This window comes from Hylobates moloch, unplaced genomic scaffold (genome assembly GCF_009828535.3).
Source record: "Hylobates moloch isolate HMO894 unplaced genomic scaffold, HMol_V3 SCAFFOLD_1, whole genome shotgun sequence".
Taxonomy (NCBI): domain Eukaryota; kingdom Metazoa; phylum Chordata; class Mammalia; order Primates; family Hylobatidae; genus Hylobates; species Hylobates moloch.
Window position 1 is genome coordinate 222,731,935 of NW_026652276.1, and position 18,557 is coordinate 222,750,491.

Below are 18,557 nucleotides of genomic sequence, written 5' to 3' on the forward strand. Positions count from 1 at the left end.
AGCTACAGGTTGAGCATCCCTAATCTGAAAAGGTGAAATCTGAAATGCTCCAAAATCCGAGTTTTTGAGTGCCACCATGATGCTTAAAGGAAGTGCCCAGTGAAACATTTTGGGTTTTGGATTTATAATGCAAAGATTCTAAAATCCTAAAACGTCTGAAATCTGAAAATACTTCTAAGTCCCAAGCATTTCGAATAAGGGATACTCAGCCTGTAATAATATATGGTTACATAGCACAGAAAATAGGAACCTGGCTTTGAATCCAGGCCATTTGATTTAGAGAACCGCCGATAGCAATGTACTCTATACCGGTTCTAAATACATACTGTAACTCCCCAAGAGGTTAAAAATGAAATAAAAGTTTAGAATATACACATACACCAAATATATACCAAATACATAGTTTTAAACTGAACTTTGATAAGAGAGTTTGTAAAGTAAAAGGGTGGTGGTCTCTGTGGGATTCTAGAAGTTTCCTGATATAATTAAGGGTACACAGCCCTGGCTCTTCTGGGTGGCACAGTTATTCCCAACTTTGTTTCCCATTACCTGGAGAAAGTTTGTCCAGACCATGGCTTCTAGAAGGACAGGTAGCAGCTCCCCAGTCTCCTCCATCAGGCTCTGCTCATGGGGTGGGTCACCATTCCTTTCTACCACAAACCACATTTCTTGGACTGGAGAAGGTATTGCAGCACGCTTGTTCATGTTAAAATGTGAACTTTAATTGTAAAAATCATTTTCTGTAAATATAGTTATATCAACCTCTCTGCACACAACTTGGTTCAGATATATACAGACATGATATTCAAAGATGTTATTTGTACCACAGAACAAAATCAATTCAAGAAACATTTACTCTTAGCTTCAGGATTAACCCCAGCTTTCTTTAGGCCTTAAAATTACCACCACTGGAAACAGAGAGAGAGCACGGCATACCTAGGCACACCAGTATTCAGGGCAAAATTTATGAAGTGTCTTACTAATTTCATAATATGAGGTAAAGACCCAAAACAAAAATAGATTCAGTCTCTCGTATTGCTATAACTCTTAGGCTGGGGTATTAATCAAAATAGGATTTTTACATTTAAGGCGACAGGGAGGCTATGCTGATTCTAACTCAGAAAGAAATGGGAAAACAGTTTTTCTAAGGCTACAACTATTTGTTTAGGCTTATTTTCCCGGACCTATACAAAAATTCAGTCAACAAGCTTTGGGTAAATAAAGGAAATTCATTTTGCTTTCCTCTGCTCTGTCCCTGAAGTCACTCATCCAGGTTGGCTGCTCAAACGCCAAGAATCTCCACCATTCTTCACTTGACAGTCTTTGTGGACACGTTAGAACCAAACTTTTTTTTGTATAACACCATCTTAAAATTTTTTAGTATACTTTATCTTTCTTTAGTTTACCCAAAGGAAGGAGTTTTCACTCTAATGTCAATATATTTGCAACCATCCAATTCAATGACCTCTGTGTGGACTGTTCACTTTGTGGATCATCTCTGGCTAATTTAAAACATCCTGCCTCATCCCCACAGTCGCTGACTAGCCTTAGAAAGCAAAGTAAATTTATTATTAGTCTAAATAAGCATTCTACAGCAAACATAAGTAATTCACACCTGGCCTACTGTGAAAATTAAATTTTCTGAATTTAGATCATATTAGCTCTAAAGGCCCCACAGTATGCTAAAAGTCGAAAATAAATTCTAAAAAGAGGAAAGCAAGGCTTTTTTCTCCATCATCATTTCTTTATATAGCAATAGAAAATTCCTATTCCCCTTCTAAATTTGCAATTTCATCCAACTGCCCCTAAATTCTAGTTCCAAAAACAAATTAAAGTGCCAGTTATAACACTACCTCCCACTCCCACCTCTCTCAAGAAAGAGGCCTAAAAATAAGAATGATGACATTTACCCTTTTTTGTACTAGAGCTTTACTGAAGGTTGGTATTTTTATGTCAACCTTCCTAGGACTGTCAAGACTGCCTCCTAAAGAACGCTGTCAAGATTTCATAGCACAGTCTCCTTATTCACTCTCCAAATTATTTACATAGTAAAACTTCTATGGGGTCTCAGCCACCACCAAATTACAAAACTGCCCATTTCTTCTAGAATAATAGTTTTAAAATTTCCTTCCATTTCAGTATATGCATACTCAGTTCATCACATAGTAATATCAATAAAAAAATAAACTTCCATTTCTTATAAGAAAAACATTAACTTAATTCACAGTTAGCCTTTTCCCACAACACTCAATACTCCAGTAACTTCTAGGAAGAGAGGTATATTAGTAATAAAAATGGAATATTAAAAATTCATGACTTGGGAGTAAATGGAGCCCTTAACTCCTCCTCTCCCCCTACCTGAATCACAAAAGGGTTTTCCTGAAATGAGAGAGGACGGGACTGGGGTCAGCAGGATTCTCACCTCGGTCTAACTACAAGGTACGGGGAGAAGACAGGAGGGCTGGCCATGTGGCAGAATCCAAGCCTACTAGCTTGGGATCTATTAGGGAGATAAAAGCCCATGCCTGGCATATTGGTCCCCATTCTAATTGTCTTGCCCATGTTAGACCTGTCATCACACTAAGGCAAGTTCACTGCCAAGCTGAGCATTATCCTATTCATCCACCTGCCCCTCCTCCTTTACCTCTGCAAGGATGACCTATACAGGGACTGGAGAAAGCATCTCAATCCATTCCCTGGGCTATGCAGTTTCAAAGGGAAATAAATGGTCCCTCAGGTCTCTGCCTCTTCTTGGAGGGTTGATGTCTTACAACTGAAAGCCTAATTCATTACTGTCCTTTACAAAAGCTTCCCTGAAGGCCTCAGTTTAAAGGTGAGTGATTTCATCTTTTATTGTGTTTGAAGGGCTTTCAGTGTATCAAGACTGAGAGCAAATTCATCCTCATAGCCACCAGAACGAAAAACAATGATTTAGCTAAGATTTAATTTATCTTCTAGTTAAAGTATCATTGGTAGTCACATGATCAACAAATGTTCACATGTGGCATCTGGAAGCATGTGCACCTGTGTGCTATCTTAACTTTCTTGTCTTGACTTTAAAGTGGAACAAAACAAGGTAAGTTATAGATGCAAGTTCCTACGCTATATTACTTCTATTGATACATCAATGATTTCAGCTTCCCTCCCCCTAACCAGACGGAAGCACAGATGCTATAATGGATGATGGATATGGAAGGCAAAAGCCTTCTAATTCATTGCAATCATAATATACTGAGGACTGTACAGGTCCCAGGTGGGACACTGACACTGGAATGGTCTCTACCAGGCATAAGGAATGTTTCATGTTTAAAGGCCAAGCAAATTATAAACACATTAATTTGGGCCATACTTTTAGTCTGGTAGGGGATAAGCCCTACCATTTCAAACTCCTTGTGGAGAGTCCTAAGCCGGGGCCAACTGGACATTTTCCCAAAGGCTGGGTAGTATCATCTGCTGAGCCTACAGAATTGAAAACACCCTCTTGAACAGGCCTTTGTCATATTTTACATGGATACCAATGAGCCCCAAACCTGAATTCTACTCCCACCTGGAATTTCTTCTGACTTATTCAGGAACGACAGGGCAGCCCAGCCAGCATCTCAGGTCAGCAATTATTTCCAAACTGGCACATGGTTCATTTCACAGTGTGGCATGAGATCAGGCTGAAAGCTTCACAAGAGAACTAGGCCTGCTTAGGCAGGCGAGGGCTGAGGCCCGGCAGGAGATAGTGGCAGGTGTCACGCCACAGGTTTCTAACCCTCCCCCAGGAGGCCAATGGTAATCATAATGCCCGCCCCTAAAGAGCGTACAGACCTAGAAGTCTGTGAACGATGTTCAGCACTTTCTTCTGAACAAAAGCAGATGGTTTCTCAGAAAGTATTTCAAGACTGGCAGAAAAGCAGGTCCACATGGCTCCTAGCTTCTGTTGCCACTGTGGGATTCCCTAGTAAAGAACTGGTAGCAAAGGATCCTGGGTTGTGCCTGTTAATTTCTCATGTTGGGGAGCAGAATCTGGCACAGAGCAAGGCTTCAAAAGGTGATTTCCAAGGCCACAGGCTCCACTTCATGGCCCAGGCAAGACATACTCTGAGGATGCTCAACAGTGGCAAAGGTAACCGAAGAGATAACGCACACGCTGTTCAGCCAAGCAGAGGCTCTGCGCAAGATTTCTGATCCTATGAAGAAGCTGGCAAGGTAGGGAAGAACCGATTTATTGGAATCTCTCTTAAAGGGAGAAGTTCTGCGTTGGGGTCAGCTGAGCCCAACGCCCCTATGACCTGAAACATGGCACTGCCTCACTGGCACATTCTCCTCTGGGGCCCCCCATACCCTGGCCCTCTACATGAGCAGGAGGGTGGACACGTGGATATGTGAGACAGAAAGCTACCGAGCCAAGCACAAAGTTAAGGGAACCCAGAAGCCCTGACTCACCATTCAAAGGAAAATACAGGAACTTCATTCTCACCCTGCTACGTTTACAGCAGCACTTCTGAGCTTGTAGTTAAAACCGCAGTGTTTGCATATAGAAGGCTCAGAGCAGAAATGCCTAAAACAGCTCCTTCCGGCAGATTCCCTAATTCCAGAAAAAGGAGGTCTTCTTGTGTCCTCTAGGAGAATCAGACCTTTCCTTTCACTTCTACTCCTGCCTCTAACCACCTACCCCTGGCTTAAAACACCCTGAACCTCAGGATACCACGAAAAGTAACCATTACTTGGCCTAAGTTAGAAAGGACCCCTCAACCCTTGAGAGGCAAGAGGAGAGGGTTGCATGTAAAGGAGAAAAAAAGGTGAGGCTTCAACCTCGAAACACAGATTTTTTTTTTCTTTTGTAAACATACACATTACTGAAATGACAGCAACCCACATTGCAGAGGAGAAAAGTCTATTAGCTGTACAGTTTACATTTCAATGCCCAAACTTATTTATATATTTACATAAAGATGCTACCTTGATTAATCAATGTCTATTTGCATTTCCACATGTGAATTTCTTCAGTTTTGATATTCCATATGAAGGAGCTACAGTGAAAATACTTTTGAATAAAGCAGTGAACCCTAAGAACCTTATCTTGAGATGAGATGTGTGACCCACCATTTGAATGTTATTTCTCTCTGCTGTGTACATTATTCTGGCTGGGTCTTGGTCACAGACATGCATGCACTGACGGCTATTCCCATAACCGAGCCAGGCGGGAAGGGGGAAGAGGAAAACATTATTTGTCACCAACAACCCAGTATCCCAAGTCAAAATTCTCAACTATGGCCAAAAAGGCCTAAACTCGACCCACAGGAACTGGCTTTCTAACTGGTTGACAACACGTAAGCTGCCCTCCTGCAGAAGCCAACCAGAGAACAGGCAGGTGGCAACAGGACCCAGCCTAGAGCACAGCACTTCAGAAAAGAATGGATAAATCCATCAGTGATGCTCAGGGCTTCCTAACCACTGTCCTGGGTGAAGGCACTGCCGCATTTTCTCTCAACAAATCTGTTATGTCCCTGGATCCAATTATTTAGCCTAAGGAATGTCACCTCTGCTAAAGTGTGTTTGTGAGGGGTCCAAAATGATAAATGGTCTTGTTAGCATCATGCTCCACCCTCTGAGTTAACCAGCTCAGATCCTTGCTAGATTTTGGAATCCAGTAAATCTGCGTTGACCCAGAGGTACTGCTGCTAATGCCTCCAGAGAACTCGTGTCCAGATGAAGAGACTTAGAGTGGCTTCCCCATCCTGCTCGAACTTCAACTGCTCTATCCTCCAGTAGCCGAAACTTCAGCCTTTAAAAAATACCCAACTTACCCCAAGAGCATATTGAACCCTTAAGAGACTAAATTGGAAAATTAATTTGCTTGCAAGCTCCAAGGCCAGCATTGGCCCTTAGCAATTTACCAATTCATCCCAAGAGGAGGGGTTCAGAGAAAGGAACATTACATTGCATGGCCACCGCGAAGTTACTTTGAGGAAGGTTTCAAGGCTTCATTCTACAATTTTAGTTTTCAGCTCACTAATAAGCAACCTCTGTCATTCTGACCATAAGATAACCTCAAATTTGGTGTCACAAACATCCTTTTTTCCCTCTTTATGGTCCCTACTCAAGTAAACAGAGAAGACATAAAGTTGCCCTAATGAACAAGAAAAGGGATTTGATCCCAAGACTACAGACTCCTAGAACTACTAAAAACTTTAAAAGATCATCTGGTCTAGTTTCTGCCTTTAGGCAGATGAACATCTAAGGCCACAGGGGACAGACGGTTGTCTTATTCTTAAATACATCAAGGGACAAAGACCACAAAGACTTTCTGAAAAGTCCATCCCAATGTTTCCAGAGCTCAGCCTACTCCTAGTGATACAACTCCCATGACCAAGCCCAAAGGACCAGCAGCTCTGGGAGAAAGTGGCAGATTCCAATATCCTAACACGGCAGGACACAAAACCAAGGCGATCTCACCTTATCTCTAGGGAAAAGGGCAGAAAGGAAATTGCAAAAATTATGTTTGTTGGAAAGTATAAACAATATTCCTTTGTGTCAACTTAATAAAAAATGAGGCCCTCTGGGGGTCTGGGGTGAACTCCAGGCTGCTGACATCCCATGTGAAGTGGCTCCCAGTCCTGTTGGCTCCTCCTACGGGCAACAGGGGTTGTCGATGACCAGCATGACATCAATGCCATAGGCCTCCAGCAGGTCCAGGAGAAAGCTCCGGTCTCCTTGGGGGTCTAGGCCCATGCCCCGGGCATGCTCTGCTGTCAGAGTTTTGTCCTGACTGGCAGACACCTCCAACAAAGTCTGAAATATCCGGTTGTTTTGTTCTAGGAAAAACCTGCATTTGGAAGACAAGACACAGGAAAGGAAGCTGGGGGAAAATAAAGCTCACCAGGTAATCCACATATGGGGAACCAAAACTATACTGTTTTGTTTAGTGTACTTTTCAGTGGATTCACAGGTATCTTTTAAAAGAAGAAAAGAGTAAAAGTTAAACAATTATTCAAGTGCCACTAAGGTTAGCAAAGAAACCATTTGGCATTAATTATGGTGTGATTAGGGAAATCTCTAAGCAGGATGGCCTGTCAAAATCCATTTTCCTGTTGAGGGAAGTGACCGGGGTTTAAACACAGCCTGAGAAGAGGCCCCCACACACTGCTTATCTTTCTGCTTAGTCCTAGGAGGAAGCAAAAATTCAACAACAACAAAATGAACCTGAGCCAACGTTACCCTTGGGTGTTTGCTCTCCCTTGATGACTCTGTGGGAGGAGTGAGATTATGCACAGATCAAGATTTAAAACTCACTGCTTTAGGGTGCTTTATGAACAAACAAGCCCCGTTCAGGACAGAGTCCAGGCCCATACAGCTCTCAGGTTGGCAAAGTGCCTGGTGCCTGTAGCGGCCCTGGGTGCTCAGGAATTTCAGACACAGTGGCACATGTCATACCTGGATGAGACTGTGGCTGTGCTCAAGTCTCACATACCTTCCACCTAAACAGGATGTAGGTTTTAGGAAGTCCACTATTAGAATCAAGGTGCTGCACCTTTGTAGAAATGTCCACATTAAGTTTTCAACATCAAACCACAACCTCACCCCTGGAAGACCAAACAGGAAGCTGGGAGAATTCAGTTGATGCCACAGAAGGCTGCTTCACCCAGCTGTCTAGGAATGAAAACAGTACTGTGAGGTGGAAAGGCCCTGGCTTCTGCACCTATGGGGCAAAGAGATTTCATTTGATTCAAGAATCAAAATTTCAGATTATCCCATAATATTCAGTGCAAGGAACTACTCTCTTCAAAGGAGGCAATGGAAATGAGAAGTCCCTGAGTCCCGAGGGACAGACAGAGCTTCCAGGCGGTGGACATCCTCGATGTAAAAGCCCAACAAGGAAAGAAATACTAAGACTTCTGTTTTCTCTTAAGGGCCCTGCTTCCTTCCCTAAGTCCTCTGGGTTCCCCCTAATGGCATTTCAGGGCTCAGGTTTGCCTCTGTAAAGAGCCCGGCTCTAAGTACCCTTGGCAGCAATAAAGGGCATCCCTGGCCCGCAGTGAGTGACATGGGAGGGATGCAGGTCACTCAGTTAGTGCTGAAGGGATCCTCAGAGAGGCCCCACGCCCACGGCCCCAGGACTCACAGCACGAAGAGGTCCTCTTCACAAGGGTTGTAGTCTTCTTCTACTTCCTGGGAGTACAACAGCATCTGCCTGTCGGGAAGGAGATCACCATTGAGACTCTGGTGCAGGTACCAGGACCCCAGTCACAGGTGAGGCCTCAGCCAGGCATCTTCAATGGGCCACCTCCTCCCAGGAAGCAGCACCAGCCAGGAAAGGGATCAACAGGGTTTGGACTCAAAATCCCTGGGGTCCAGGGCCAGTTCTGCCCCTGGTAATCTTAGGCAAGTAACAATCTTTCCTAGTTGTCTATCAGAAGGAGATGATGATGATGATAACATTTCATAGGATCACCAGATTATTGAGAATGGCATCAGATACATATAAGCAAGCTTCTAATACAGCGACCAACACAATGAAGGTGCTCAGTCAAGCTGCTTCTAAGCCGCACACACAGGTACATCTAAAGGTCACGTGGAGAGCATGTGGCAGCTAAGGTAATTTCCACAGATTCCAAAGTCCATGAGAAGAAAGAAACCAGCACTGTGGATCTACTCCCCTCCTATCAGGGCAGCATACAGGGAGCCTGGCCTCTTCCACTGCGGGGCTTCCCTTCATTTCCATCTCCATCCCAGGCAGCATGGAGACTGGGAGAAATGTGGCAGGGAAGGGGCAGAAGACAGGCTTGGCAGAGACCCCCAGGCTGGAGCTGCCCTGAGGAGGGTGGAGCCCCTGGTTCTCCCCTTAGCTGCCGCGACCTCTGCTCGTTGAGCCGGCGGTACTTCTCCCTGTCAGCACTGTTGATCTTCAGCAGCGGCTGCAGGTGGTCATGGTGTGTCTTCACATTCTGGTTATCCACATAGACGTCATACAGCTCCCGCTTCTCCTCGAATATCTTCTCTGTGGTGCCTGTGGAACCCGGGGTTAGAGAGGTGGGAACCCACCCAACCCCACTGGGAAACAAGGCGCCCACGAGCCCTGTGTCTGGGAGGAGCAGGGCTGGGACCTGACGGCAAGATGAGGGGAGGGCCCCATACTCACAGGCCACATAGGACACCTCTACCTCCAGGCTCTCGATGTCAGCCACGTTCACGTAGAAGAAAGGCTTGGACTCAGGAATCGTGCCCCCGATGCCAGGCAGTGAAACGTTGGCCAAGCAGCAGCAGCAGTACACTGTGGGGACAGAGGAGGTGAGCGGGGAGGGTGTGGCCCTCCACAGCCCTTCCTCCCTCGGAGCCTGCGGCTCAACACCTCGGCTCCAGGCTATCTGGTGCTTCAAGAACCAGGTGGTCCTGGCATTCTGAGGAGACTGAAGGTGGCAAGCCTTTTGGGGTCCCATGGCAGAAACTGACCCCTCAAGGTGACGTCAGCAACGTGCTTCCCAAACCCAATAAACATTTCTCACTCTTCTCTAGTTGTTCTTGCTTAGAATTTGACCTTGTCAGAACTCCGGCCTCTGTAACCCTTGTGTCTTCTGGTTCCCCCTTCTGCCTGTCCCTCCCCAGTCCTTTCTGTCCTTCCACTTTTCTGGTCCACCTCCTGTGCCTGGAACGCCCCTCCACACTTGTACTTTCCTCAGGTAATGCTGTCCATCCCGGATATGAGTGCAGAAATAATCTACCACCCTCAAATCTTTATCTCTAGCTCAAACGCCCACACGTCCCGACCCAGCTATGCAGGGTGGGCAGACACTCCTGCTGTGAAGGTCTCAAGGCAGCACACCCTCATCACATCCCACACTAACCTTATCAAGCCAGCCCCCGGCTCCTCCTCAGTCCCCCATCTGGTGGCCCCACCACCCTTGTTATCCTTGACTCTTCTTCCACTGCAACCTCACACACATCAGAACCTTTACAACCCAATCAGACAAGAAGTTTTGTCCAGTTTCTCTTAAATACATCTAGGATGCATCTCCTCTGCTTTAATCCAGCCCTAATCTTTGGCCAGGCCACTGATGTGTCATCCAACCCATCTTCCACATTGTCACCAGCGTTCACAGCCAATCAGGTCACTCCCGGGCTTAAAACCCCATCCCCTGGATGTGACCCAAGCTCTTCCAAACTTGGTCAGTGACAGAAAGACTCAAGTGGTTTCTGCTCCAGGGATTTAAGCAGCACCCCTGACTCTGGCTTCTGGTTACCTCTATAGCACACCACGCCCACAGGTGGGGGAGAAAATATCAAAATGCGCTTTCGAAGTAAGGCAAATTTCCAGAGGATGAGGATCTGTTCTCCAAAGAACTTTATAAACTGAGACATGCAGCCAGCTGGGTGTGTGATCTGAAAAAATTGAGGGGAATAGGGAGGAGAAAGTGAGGAACAGCTTGTTAGAAATACAGCAAAAGGTATCTAATCTCTCCCTCTGAAATTCTAAAGTCCATCCAAACAGATACATTAAAGGATGCTTATTTCCACACACAATGATGTTTTTCACTTTAAAAGTCTTACCTTTAAACTGGATTTCTATAATACAACAGCTCCCTGATACACTGATGTCTGAGTTGAGAGATCATTATTTTACTCAGGAGAACAATACAAAGGAAACAAAGCTAAATTTAAATTTTAAAAAATCAGAATAAAAGCATCACTGAAGACACATTCCGCTTCAATAAGAAAACTCAACTCGAAAACATTACTAAGCACTGTTAAGTAATAACATGATGAGCAAACAGTCCCCAGTCAGATCCCAAATCTATGGGGGCTGCTACTGTGCAAAGTGAGGTGTCTACAGAAGTCACAGGTAGGAAGGAGCCCCTGGCATAATCCCTGCTGCACTTCACCTCTGACCACTCTTCCTTCTTTTTTTGAGATGGAGTCTGACTCACTCTGTCACCCAGGTTGGAGTGCTGTGGCATGATCTTGGCTCACTGCAACCTCCACCTCCTGGGTTCGATTTTCCTACCTCAGCCTCCCAAGTAGCTGGGATTACAGGCATGCACCACCATGCCCAGCTAATTTTTGTATTTTTAATACAGACAGGGTTTCACTATGTTGGCCAGGCTGGCTTTGAACTCCTGACCTCAAGTGATTCGCCCACCTTGGCCTCCCAAAGTGCTGGGATTACAGGCATGAGCCACCACGACTGGCCCCACTCTTCCTTCTGACACTAACTGGCAACCCCTGAATTGCCTTCTAGGAACACTGAGCCAAGGAGTATCATAGGGGTTAAGAGCATAAGCTCTGATCCCAGGAAGAGCTGAATTCCAATCCTGGCCCTGCCATTTACTAACAGGGAGATCTGGGGAAAGTTAGCTAATGTTTCCGGTTCACTATCCTTAACTGTGAAATACGGAATCATCACCTACCTCGTAGGGTTGTAAGGACTGCCTGAGACGAAACATGAAATAGCACATAAAAATAGCCAATATGGGGTGGCCACTACTGTTGCTTTGAAAAACAGAAAGGCTTCAAACCCTGGGCCTTGTGAGCTTTGTGAAAGGTCATTTCCATGCCAAAGTGCCAGAAGAAAGAGCTCATCACCCATCAGGGAGGCAGGCAGGAGCACTTCTGAGAGAGGCACCGACTCTCAGGCAGCGTGCTAGGGTTTAACAACTAGTAGCCTTCAGGGGCACCTACACCCGAGCCTCAGGGCAGCCTCTGCACTCTGCCTGTCCAAGCCAGGGCTATCCTGGGCCCTCCGAAGCTGCGTCTGCACTACCCCGAGAGGATTCCCCTTTCTAAGGCATCACTCCTGCACTGATACCATTCCCCTATCCCACGCCAGGATAAAGGCGACCCTGCACTGAACATGTCCTGTTTGCCACCCATGCCTACTCCTCTGCCACCACATCCCAAATCATGAGGAGGAGAGGCACCAAGTAACCAAGACTGGTTGCTTCCCTCCAATCACTACTTCTCATCAAAGTCTAACAGCAACCAGATAGGAAAGGGCGCCAAAGCACGCCCCAGTTCCTCCCAGCTTTCCCACTGGTTATCTTCAAGCTCTCAACTTGTTCTTCCACCACACAGAGGCCAGGCGGGGCTTGCCCAATGTATATTTTATAGACTAGTGGGAGAAACAGGTAAACAAGCAATTAAAATATAGCCTGACGGGAGCCATGATGGGAGAAGAATGGGGGTTGGTGGAGCAAATTGGAGGGTGCCTGATCCCACTCTAGGAGAGACAGAAAAGACTTCCTGGGGGAAGTGATGTTGAAGCTTCGACATAAAGATCAATCTGAGGGCGGGCGCCGTGACTCATGCCTGTAATCCCAGCACTTTGGGAGGCTGGGGTGGGTGGATCACAAGGTTAGGAGTTCAAGACCAGCCTGGTCAACATGGTGAAACCCCATTTCTACTAAAAATACAAAAAATTAGCTGGGTGTGGTGTCGCGTGCCTGTAATCCCAGCTACTCGGGAGGTTGAGGCAGGAGAATCGCTTGAATCTGGGAGGCGGAGGTTGCAGTCAGTTGAGATCACACCACTGCCCTCCAGCCTGGGCGACAATGTGAGACTGTCTCAAAACAAACAAACAAACAAAAGCAGATGAATCTGAGGGAAGGTGTTCACATACAGAGGCCTGCAGGTAAGAGGGAACATGGCCCTTCTTGGGACCTGCAAGTAGTTCAGGTCCTGTGCCCAGGCCCACGCCAGGGAAGCACTGCCCACAGGGCCACCTCCTTTCTTCTAAAAGAGTCAGCTCTAGAGACTTCTCACACCTCCTCACTTTACCAGGCTCACTGCACATGCAAAAGAAATTTCTCCTGCTTTCATTGAAATCTCTTTCCCTTTCTCCAGCCTTGTTTCTCTGTGGCTTTTACAGAGAAGCCTCTTTTCTTGATGTCTCCAGTGCGTACCTTCCTGTTTTCCCTCCAACCTTTCAAGTCCATACTCCATCCTCTTTTCCCGCCAGTTTCTTTTTACTCCCTAACCACTGTCAGTTCAGTCTCCATAGCAGGCTCTGATACACCCATGCCTGCCACTAGGGAAGCCCTCCACTCCTGGGGCCCAACCCCCTCCCCTATATCCCTCTCCCACTCCCTCATTTTCCTAAGGGGAGCATTTAGCAGCCACATCTGGACCTCTCAGAGAGGTCTTCCTCTTCCCTCTGCTTCCTTTCCAGTTTATTTTTTTCCCTCTGAAACAGTCCTATATCTGACTCCTACATTAAAAGCTTACTTCTTTAAAGTTTTTTTTTTTTTTTTTGAGAGGGGGTCTTGCCCTGTGGCCCAGGCTGGAGTGCAGTTGCGCTATCTCAGCTCACTGCAACCTCCGCCTCCTGGGTTCATGCAATTATCCTGCCTCAGCCTCCCAAGTAGCTGGGATTACAGGTGCATGCCACCATGCCTGGCTAATTTTTCCATTTTTAGTAGAGATGGGGTTTCACCATGTTGGCTAGGCTGGTTTCGAACTCCTGATCTCATGATCCACCTGCCTTGGCCTCCCAAAGTGCTGAGATTACAGGCATGAGCTGCCATGCCCAGACTAAAGCTTTTCTTTATACGTGTGTTCATGTTGTAAAAATTCATTGAATTATATACATATCATTTTTGAACTTATTTCTATAAAGTTTTATATTTCAATAAAAAGCTTAAAGATATATATATATTATTTTCCATACATGACAAGTATTGTATCATATATACTATTTTTGAACTTATTCCTATAAAATGTTATATTTCAATAAAAACTGACAGATATATTACATTATTTTCCATCCATGACAAGTATTCTTATATCATATATGCTATTTTTAAGTGCTGTCATTTTTTTTCCTGGTCCCTGCCTTTTTTATACATGTAAGCCTTGCCCTACCCCATCCCATACTTTACCTCATCCAGGGAATACATATCTTAATAAGCTCATATACACCTATCAATACTTTCCATGTTTATGTCTGGGTGTGTGTGTGTCTCTATCTAGACAGACACTGTGATTGTTTAACAACAGTGTAATCGTATCACATGTACAGTCGGCCAGACCTCTGTATCCCCTGATACCATACTCTCAGATTCAACCAACTGCATGCAGATCAAAAATATTTGGAAAAATAAAGAATAACAATAAGAAAATTTAATACGTGTAAAAACCAACACGGTATAACAACTATGTGTGTAGCATTTCCACTGTATGAGGTATTATAAGTAACCTAGAGATGATTTAAAGCACAGAAGGTCCCTGATTTACCATGATTCAACTTACGAAGTTTTCAACTGTATGACGGGTTTATTAGGATGTAGCCCCACGTTAAGTCAAGAAGCTCCTTAAGACTTTGATGGGATTATGGCTTCTACTGAATGCGCGTTGCTTCCGCACCATCATAAGGTCGAAAAATCACACATTAAGTGGACCCATGGTAAGTCAGGGACTATCGGCTGCATTGCCAGCATTAAATGCACTTTTGACTTACAATGTTTTCAACTTACAATGGGGGTGTAACCCCACAGTAAGTTGAGGAGTATCTGTATATGGGAGGATGTGCGTAGGTTATATGCACATACTACACCCTACTATATGGGGACTTGGGCATCTGCAGATTTGGCTATCTGAGGGAGGGTGCCTAGAACCAAGGCCCTGCAGATACCAAGGGATGATGAGTTTTCTGCACCTTGCTATTCTCACACAAATGAGATCTGGTGGTCCTTCCATGTCACCTCCTTATGCTCTAATTCACTATTCACTATGGCTTTCTAGTTTTCTACCACTGTGAACAATGTTGAATTAAATATTGTTACACATACGTCATTCTGGTGGATAGATCCTGAGGAGTAACATTGCTGAAACAAAAGCCACATGTTTTATTTATTTATTTATTTATTTATTTAGAGAAGTCTCACTCTTGCCCAGGTTGAAGTGCAGTGGTGCGATGTTGGCTCACTGCAACTTCTGCCTCCCAGGTTCAAGCAGTTCTCCTGCCTCAGCCTCCAGAGTATGTGGGATTACAGGCGCCCACCACCAAGCCTGGCTAATTTTTGTATTTTTAGTAGAGATGGGGTTTCACCATGTTGGCCAGGCTGGTCTCAAACTATTGACCTCAAGTGATCTGCCCGCCTTGGCCTCCCAAAGTGCTGGGATTACAGGCGTAAGCCACCATGCCTGGCCGTGTTTTTTATTTTGATGTGCTGACATACTGTTTTGTAAAAAGAAGACACTCCACATTTGTATCCGCAACTGTGACAGTACCCTCTTCCCTGCATCTCCTAGGGTCTAACAGTTACGTTAATGAGCTGCCCTCAAACATATGGGCCATTTTCTTTTTTCTCTCTTAGTCCCTCATCCCTGGACTCTTATGGGGAAGAATACGAGTACATTTAGGTCAGATACTGGTCACCTCCCTGTGGATCTGGAGATAATTCCAACAGAAATTGGACTCTGAAGGAAAAAAATGGGTCTAAGTTATGAGCAGACAGGAAGAGAACAGGACTCAGCTCAGTGCAAGCCCAGAGTACCTCTATTGGCCCTCTGACCATTTCTTAATGATTGTCTCTCAGCCTATGCCACGGGGTTGGGAAACCTGCAAACGACAATTCCTAAACTCATACGCCAATTGGCTTCCTGTTAGAGTTCTTCAATGGAGAGCATGGACTGTAGATTGAAAGGCAGAAGGAAATCTCTTCCATTTCTTGCTCCAGCTAGTATTTCTCCAGCAGCAGAAGATACCTATGACTCCAGCCTCCAGCTTTCCTTAGCATGCACAGCACAGGTGGAGCCACACCTCCTGAGAGGTCCCAGGATAGATGCGCAGTGCCTCCCTCAGAGATCTGAGTACTGGCTGTGCGGGGACCCCTCCTGCAGGCTCCCATGGTTTTGATCATTCTGCTTCTCTTGCTTTGTTACCCTAGCCCTAGGGAAGGGTGGCAGGCAGCCTCTAAGATAGTCCCCAGTGATCCCCACCTCTTGGTATTTACAGCCTTATGCAATCCCCTCTTGCTCTTGAGTAATTTGCTTCTAAGAAAATATGGTGACATTGCAGGGCTGTCACTTCCATGATTAGGTTACAAAGGGTTCTGACTTCCATCCTGCTAGTACACTCTCTTACTGGCTTAGATAAAGCAAGCTTGCATAGTGGAGAGACCCACATGGCTAAGAACTGAGGGGAGCCCCCAACTAACAGCCAGCAAGGTACTGATGTCTTCAGTTCAAAACAGCCCTCAAGAAATTCGATCCCGGCAACACCCACATGATCTTAGAGGTGGATACCTCCCCAGCCAAACCTTCAGATGAGCCCCTAACCCTGGCTGATACCATCTCATGAGAGATCATGACATAGAGAATCTGGTTAAGCCATGCTGGGATTCCTGACTTACAGAAGCTGTGAAATAATAAATATGTAGTGTTTTAAACCATTAATTTGGGGATTTCTTCCACAGCAACAGATCACTAATATAGGGTGTTGGTCAGGCTATTATCTATAATTACTAAATATAGGTTACCTATTCCTTTTCTACTCCTTCAGCCTTCCAACTCCTATATTACTGATTTCCTGTATTAAATTAGTTTGAAATACTCACACGGTCTCTTTTCCCAGTTAAGTCCCTAATTGGTACTTATTAGGATTCAAGTTCCAAGGTCTACTATTTAAGGCTCTCTACAAGCTAATTTCAGCCGAAATAGTATTTCTCCAATCACTTCCCTCATGCCAGCTGACAAACATTTAATCCCAGCCAAACTAGTTTGCTCATGTCCCATGAACTTGTCTTGCATTTTTCCGTGTCCACATCTCTGCAAAGACAATGAAGTGGGGCAGGAAACATGCACTGGCTGTGGCACTAGACCTGTTTAAATCTTAGCTCTAACTCCTATTAGCTATAAGACCTAAAGCAAGTCACTAGCCCTTTATAAGCCTCGGTTGCTTTTGCTGGAAAACAAGGATTAAAACAAACAAACAAACAAAAAAAACATTTACTTTTATTTTAGAGAATGCTGCAACAGGTACAGATAAATAGCTGGCACAATGCATAACTCCCAGAAGGTGCTGAGAAAGTGACAGACCATGGTTCTCACTGCCACTCACACCTTTCCTGGTTCTGGAATCAGCATTCCTCACTTTCCACCTAGCCAAATACTCGGGGACCGCATCCTCTCCCAAGGCATCTTCCCAGAGTTCTCCCTTGGACTTTTGGCATAATTTCTCTACCAGGGGAGCCCTAGGTTTCCATGGAAATATCCTGTGACCAACCACAGGGGACAGAGAGGGAAGAGAAAGAGGAGATTCATGTTCTTAGTCATATTTGCACCCTTCCAACACCTAACGCTTCGCTGGGTGTTTTGCTAACTGTAAACAGGCATATTCTAGTACCAAAGCCAAAGTACTTCAGGAACAAATACAGAACGAAGTAACATCAAAAGTGTCTTAACTAAGAAATGTCATACTTCTTCATCAGACTCTTCATCTTTAGTTCAAATGTCTAGTGTTAAAATATCAGAAGCAATCAACAGAATTAAATCTATCTTTTCACAACTGGCCTATCACACACGCCTTTATACTATGATTACAGAAGTGTCTAGAAAGCATATTGTTTAAGATAACTTGCCTTATGTTTTAAACAAACCAAATGCTTATGTTGCAACTCTGTTCTATCAAAAGTAGACATTTTTTATGATCCAAAGACAAATTTTTTATTCATTAAAAATTAATCAACAGCTACTATTCCCAGATACAGATCCAGTATCGTGTAAGAAAAGCAGGGCTATCCTCACCTTCATCTCAGGGTACATGTATCGGTGGATGGAAGGCAGCCAGTAGACAGGCGGCAGGCTGCTGCCTCTGCCGGGACCAGCATGGAGCACTCCCTTTTTGTCCTCATAGAAGGCAGCCAGATGAGAGTAATGTCCTGGCATCTCCAGCTGGTGCCTGCAGAAAAACACACACACACACGCATGCATACACACACACACACACACACACACACACACACACACACACAGTGAGAACAGCCCTGGTCACAGCTCTGCTACCACTCCTACCCCCGCCCACCTCAAGGGCTGTAACACTCAGGGGCAAAGGCCCTGACATACTCCAAAGATCCCCATTTGGAGGTTGCTTAGGTCACCTCCTTTGATGTTACAGAAGATCTTTAGGAAAAGTTCAAACATGGGCCTGAAACTCCCTGACAGCACCATGGAACACATTCTTTTTCTCATGGGAAACAGACAGAATTAACAGACTATGACTAATGTCTATTGTTTTTGAGCAAGGTACGCCAGAGACTGGGTGCCACTTCCCAGAGAATGGCTGCTTCCTGTGAGAAGGGCCAGCTTGGAAGCCTAAAATTCCCTGCTTAAAGCCGCTCTTTGTTTAGAGAACTCACGCTTGCCTGCTTGCTTTGTTGTTACGGAAGAATACAGAGAAGCTTACCCCCAATGTCTCAAATAAGGGAAAACAATTATTATTGGATGTCACCAGGGCTCATAATTTCTGCATCAAGTATAATAATAAAGAAATAAAAAGCATCAGAATCTCGTCTCTGCCCGCCCCACCGGCTCGGGTCGCAGAGCCTGGCTGTGGCTGGCCCTGCTGGCCAACCCCAGAC

The 18,557-nt window shown here is 45.2% G+C and overlaps 1 protein-coding gene across 1 annotated transcript in view; it reads right to left on the reverse strand.

Moving 5' to 3' along the window:
- DENND11 (DENN domain containing 11) overlaps positions 1 to 18,557 on the reverse strand; it is a 51,076-nt gene that overhangs the window by 3,178 nt on the left and 29,341 nt on the right. Inside the window, exons 4-9 of the mRNA XM_032761963.2 lie at positions 17,725 to 17,878; positions 10,227 to 10,365; positions 9,128 to 9,259; positions 8,845 to 8,995; positions 8,111 to 8,179; positions 550 to 6,814 (exon numbers count right to left, since the gene is read on the reverse strand). Of these exons, the coding sequence (XP_032617854.1) occupies positions 6,619 to 6,814; positions 8,111 to 8,179; positions 8,845 to 8,995; positions 9,128 to 9,259; positions 10,227 to 10,365; positions 17,725 to 17,878 (841 nt within the window). The 3' untranslated portion in view covers positions 550 to 6,618. The remainder of the gene's footprint in view (positions 1 to 549; positions 6,815 to 8,110; positions 8,180 to 8,844; positions 8,996 to 9,127; positions 9,260 to 10,226; positions 10,366 to 17,724; positions 17,879 to 18,557) is intronic.